This window comes from Sinocyclocheilus rhinocerous, unplaced genomic scaffold (assembly GCF_001515625.1).
Source record: "Sinocyclocheilus rhinocerous isolate Xijiao unplaced genomic scaffold, SAMN03320098_v1.1 scaffold819, whole genome shotgun sequence".
In the NCBI taxonomy this organism is placed as follows: domain Eukaryota; kingdom Metazoa; phylum Chordata; class Actinopteri; order Cypriniformes; family Cyprinidae; genus Sinocyclocheilus; species Sinocyclocheilus rhinocerous.
In genome coordinates, this window is record NW_015665814.1 from 496,097 (window position 1) to 502,188 (window position 6,092).

Here is a 6,092-nt window from a genome sequence, read left to right on the forward strand (position 1 = left end):
CTAAACTTTTATAAAGAATATCTCTTTGGATTTGAGGCTTTAGTCTTTGCAACTTTACAGATCTTCTTTATGCACCAAGAGCTTGTAACCCTCCAAAGAGAAAGGAAAAATTGAAATCGCATCATATGACCCCTTTAACATTGTTTATGTCATATCGGTCAGAAAAGCAGTTCTGGGCTTTATTTTAAATATTTTTTTTAGCTAACTTAGTTAGTTGTTATTTTTGGCTGAATAACTCTAGAAGGTTTTCAAAAGCCCTTTAAAATTAAATATGTACACAGTTTGGATTAAATGAAAGTATAGTCACATTTTTTAATTAGCATGTTTTGCTTTGGTACCAAAATTGGTACCGAGAACCGTGGATCTTCACTGGTATTGGTACCGAACTTGGTTACTAAATAATGTACATTTTAGGCTCCCTGAGAAAAATATTTTTACAGTATAATACACTACCATTCAAAAGTTTGGGATCAGTACATTTTTTAAAGAAGTTTCTTAGGCTCATCAAGGCTGTATCTATTTGATAAACAATACTGAATATTATTTCACAAAATAATATTGTGAAATATTATTGCAATTTAAAATAAAAGTTTTCTATTTTACCACTTAAGCTCAGGGGCGTTTTTGTGTATTTTCGCCTAAATTTGACATACCCAAATTCAAATGTTTACTCTACACACATACAATTGAGGAAATGAAAAACAATGAGTGTTTAATAAACAGCTGTTTAACTAAATTCTGCTGAGGTGAAATTCAGTGCAGTCCTGTATCGAGATACGTATTAGTATCGTGACTTTGCTGGTGATACACAGCCCTAGTATTGTCTGTTTTTGCTCTATTTAACCAACAAAAATAGTTTCAATAAGCCAATACAGAGACAAGTTTAGGATGAACTTTGTAAGCTCTGTGCCTGTAGGATAATACAAAAGTAAATCAACTATAGTGTGTTTTGTTATATTCCATATCTTGTTCGCTTTCTTTTCTAGAGAAATGTATTTATTCTAAGGGTGGACATAGAAGTTATATCATTTTAACATTTGTCCAATTCCAATCCTGATAAAACAGGTTTCAGGATGACAGTGTTTGGCTTACTGTCAAATTATTTGTAAATATACTGTTATATAGTTATGAATTCTTCACTTGTCATAAGTATTTTTGTGCACTGCTACATCACACTGTTTAAAATGAATGAGAAGAATTATTAAAATATTACATAGATTAATGTAACTTATTTGGAAATGAATTTCAAATGCAATAGCATTCATATGATATATTTAAAGTAGGCTAAAGATTTTAGACCACCAGTGCAGTGTACAGCTGCTGTGAAGGGGCAATTACAGTGACTGGAAATATCTCTGCCAATGAGTAGCGACAAAAATACAACAAAAAGTCTAACAGTCTAGGCTACTGCTCATGACACCAACAACACACCTTTGTGCAGCAGCAGTTGTACTGTACGGTGTCACTGGACCTATTTAATTTGGCCAACAGACCATTCAACTCCGACAGGTTATGTTTGTTGCGAAGCCATTTTCTGAGTGCCTAAGGGCTGTCAAAATGGCTGAAAAACTAAATTCGAATTTTTAACTTAAATATTATCCATATTCGAATTATATTCTAATTTAAAAGGCATATAATTTCAGTTGGGGGGGGGGGGTCTTGGCTTCTCTCCTGAGGCCACAAGAGGGTGCATCGAGCAAAATATTACTAATGAACGTATCTTCAAAGCAATAAAATAACACTACTATCTTTGAAAAAAGTGCATAATGTTTAAAATAATGTTTATAAACCATAGACTATATAATTATAACGTAGCAGCGCCGCATCTAGTCGGTTATATAGGATAGGATAGGCCAAAAAAGCATTCAAATGCAATGACACCTACGTCGTCATCGCATCTTGTGTGCCACTGATAAGGCTGCCTCCTTAACGCACACCTAAAATTCGAATGCAATGTTTTTGCATTCGAACGTGGATTTTTATTTTAAATTCGACAAATATTGGAAATTCAAATTTTTTTTTTTGACAGCCCTAGTGCCTATCACTAATCATTATTGAATGAAAATATTTATTTTCAAGATTGAACAAGATTAAACTTTTCCACTAATAAGGAAGTCCCTCAATAGGGTGAATGGTTTGTTTGGTAAAAATTTTACAGTGATCTCTAGGTGTAGTGGTGTAACCTACCTCACAGGTGTCCCATAGCTGCTGTGCCAGCTGAATGATCTGAGACATCAGGAGTTGAACAAGTGCAGTTCTCACAACAGGACTTCCTCCCAGAGCCAGCAGACACTCTGACAGCACGTCATGGACTGAGAACTAACAGCAGAAGGAGACCATGTCAGACTGATCTGTCTCTCTCCACATTATACAGTGATGAAACTGACCCAGGTTGTGAACCCTCCAAAACACAACACAAATTAATTATTCCATTTATAATAAAATAAACAGACTTGGAATACTGGATATGCTGTTTTTGTAAAAAAAAAAAAAAAAAAGGTCCAAAATGAAAACATTTTGTTAATCCCTGCACAGGGGAGACTTTGTGTTGTCAGCAAACAAAAGATAAAAAGGTATGTATATCGTTATAATATGAAAAATATTGGCATATCAGAAATTCTAAAATTCAATAATGTGCATTCCTACTTTGCATTGTTGTATAATTATCATTATATAATTTTCTAATTTACATTAGATGTTATATAGTTGATGGCTGTTAATAACAAGTAATCTTTCATTTATTTGCCTGAGGCATAATTAAATTCTTCACCTTTTTAGTTTCAGAGAAACAACAGTTTCCCTTTCCAGATGATAATGTAACTCTGCCATAGCAACACCCAACTTAATCTCTTGCATTTTATGCATCTGTGTTGTCAGCAAACAAAAGATAAAAAGGTATGTATATCGTTATAATATGAAAAATATTGGCATATCAGAAATTCTAAAATTCAATAATGTGCATCCCTACTTTGCATTGTTGTATAATTATCATAATATAATTTTAAAAATAGATGTTATATAGTTGATGGCTGTTAATAACAAGTAATCTTTCATTTATTTGCCTGAGGCATAATTAAATTCTTCACCTTTTTAGTTTCAGAGAAACAACAGTTTCCCTTTCCAGATGATAATGTAACTCTGCCATAGCAACACCCAACTTAATCTCTTGCATTTTATGCATCTTATGCACTTCATTCGTTTATCATTCATGTTATTCATTTAGTTGTGGAAGGAGTCATCTGACACTCTCCCACACACTTGAAGTGACCAAAACCCAAAACATATTTTGGTGCCACATGTGAGAACCTTTACACAGAGAATTGGGCTACTTTTTGGGATAGACCAGGCCTGTTAAAAAAAAGACAGCTTCCATCCTTCATGAAAAGGTGCGGCTGTCCTTTCTTGGAATCTGTGTAATAAATCTTAGTGTATTTCTCACTAGTGCCCCGGCCAGGAAACACAGACTGGCTTAACCGACTGCCTGCTAGCTGCCTTGAGGCATCACAGATTTCATATAAATCACCTCACACAGAGACTGTCACATAGATTTCATCAGACAGAGACTGTCTGTTCTGTTCCTCAAACAATTAAAAAACAACACTACAATATCAATATTAAAATCCACAAGAAGAGGTAGAGTCTTTTCACATTTATCTCCTAAACATTAGAACAGCATTTCTGGCATAATTTAGGAGTCAGACACATGGTCTCGGCATCAGTCCAGAATAAACACTCATTTCTTCAGCCAAGCACACACCTAACTTATGTCTCAAAGTTATGTTGCATTAGTCAGGTCTGCCAGAATCAAAAACAGTTCTCTGGATTTGAACTGCACAGCAAAATCAGCAATGTTAAATCTGTTCTCTCCAGTGAATCTGCTTGTTAACAGCAGATGTCATCACCAATGGCCTACTGTAAACTACTAAATGAGTGGTACATGTTTGCATGTTTTTTTTATTATCATTGTAATATGGTCCTTTAGTTTCACTTATAATGTTAATACGGTTTCTTGCACACACACACACACACACACACAAAACAGTTACATATTTGCAAAAATGTATTATTTTTAACCTTCATTGGCTCTGTGTGCAATTATATTGCTGCAGTCTGCTGCGGTCATATCCAATATAGTTGGCTGCTCCATCTTTCATTTAAAAGTTTCTTTGCAAACTCTCTTTTACAGTGACTTGTTTTGGATGTCCCTCTTACTTAACCCAGCTGAACTAACCCATCAGCTGATTCGTAGTTTACCCGATGATTTGAGCTGCATGTGTCCAATAAGGTAAATATCTAGTCCAGGAACAGTTCGAAAACTCCTACTCTAGTCAATCAAGGATGGAAAAAGTAGTAATTATCCTTATAATCTAATCATTATCCTTTCACGTTGCTTTTCACATATTGAGCATCCTCTACCCCAGATACAGCTTTTGACCAGACTTGCAAACACCAGTCATATCTGAAGCATTAATGAATGTGGGTGAAGAATCCCCAAACACGATCAGGCATAGACTGCATCAGCCAACTGCAAACATTGTAGCTAGCAGGCACTCAAGGTCAAGCAGACAGCGGCATTCTGCTCCGAGCGCAGCTGAGCCCAGCACTCTGACAGTGGGTGACTCCACAATCAGAAACATTAGCAGCACGACAACAACTGCATGCTGCTTGCCTCAAGCAACAGTTTCTGATGTAAACAGGGAACTTCAGAACATTCCAATGAAGCATAAGAACATTGCAAATCAAATTAATATTCATTTGGGGAAGAATGATTGATGTATGAATGATATAAGAATGAGGAGCAGTCAGAACTCTTTTAAGTCTTTAAAACACTTGCAAGACTGAAAGCTCAGTCATTTATCAGTGGACCACTTCAATCTGGAGTCAAAGACAATTAGATGTTTAAAATACAGATCACAATCCTCCCAAGATTTTGAATAGACAACTAAACAACATAAAATGTAATTTACTAGAGCAGTTGTTCTCAACCGCACTGGCACCATCCGCCACAAATCTATGGAAATAATAATTCAATGACAAATACATTTTAACGGTCACTTGTTGCCACTTACTGGCGTAAAGATGTAATCAATATCATCTTCGTTTGTCGATTAATTTCAAAAAGTGTTATACTCTATTTTGATCTCTACCGACATTGGTAATTATTGTGATTAGTTGAATTTTTATAACAGAAATAACCACATGGTTGACAAGACTGCTTGTAAAGCTGTTTTCATATATGACAACTGCTTTTTTTATGGGTTAGCGGGAACGCTAACATGAATTGTAATGTTCCGGTGTGTTCATACTTTCAAAGGTTTGACAAAACCCAAGCTGTGACAAATGACATGTAGAACCAGCCAATTTAAGTCACATGTTTTTGACTTATCTATCTCTTTTGTGGAATTATGTTTTACTCGCTCTCAGCTATCATTTCTGTTGCCATTTATCCTTCTCCATTAGTTGGCTCCTGATTGCTCATTGCCATTAGAGATGCACCGATCAAATGGCCAGGGACCGGAATCAGCCGATTTTCCACATGATCGGCTCAGACCAGTCTGCCGATTCCGAGCCGGTCTGTTTTGATGTCTTACGGCGACTGATCATGTATTTATGTCATGCCAGATGAGGCTCGCGCAGCCTGAGTGAGTAAAGAGTAGTAAAAAAAAAAAAGAAAAGACATTTATAATATATGATTTAGGCAGTGGCGTGTCCACAAGGGTGGCACGGGGTGGCAACTGCACCCTTAAAATGAGCTTTGCCACCCCAGTTGCCACCCCAAAGCAGCGTATGGGATCGAAGTGCATTGAGAGCGGAGCAGCGTGATTTTAACTGAAGCGGGGATCTTTTGAAAGTCGGAGAACTCTGGTTTTCGCTCGCTCTCAGAGTGCTCCACTACCGCTCAATCACTAGCACAATTAATGCCATAACTATAGCCGTTCTAAACTAGTTCTGCCTACAAGGATTGTACTGCACGCACACATGTACAGACACATAACGGATCACTCACACACAGAAACAAAAAATATTGTCAACGCTGCCCTGTGATTTGTCAATAAAAATGCTTAGAAACAGAAAAGTTATACCGAAAATTT

At 36.3% G+C, this 6,092-nt stretch overlaps 1 protein-coding gene across 1 annotated transcript in view; it reads right to left on the reverse strand.

The window, feature by feature from the left end:
• mei4 (meiosis-specific, MEI4 homolog (S. cerevisiae)) overlaps positions 1–6,092 on the reverse strand; it is a 40,087-nt gene that overhangs the window by 10,530 nt on the left and 23,465 nt on the right. The window contains exon 4 of the mRNA XM_016542612.1: positions 2,188–2,319. Coding sequence (XP_016398098.1) covers positions 2,188–2,319 — 132 coding nt within the window. The remainder of the gene's footprint in view (positions 1–2,187; positions 2,320–6,092) is intronic.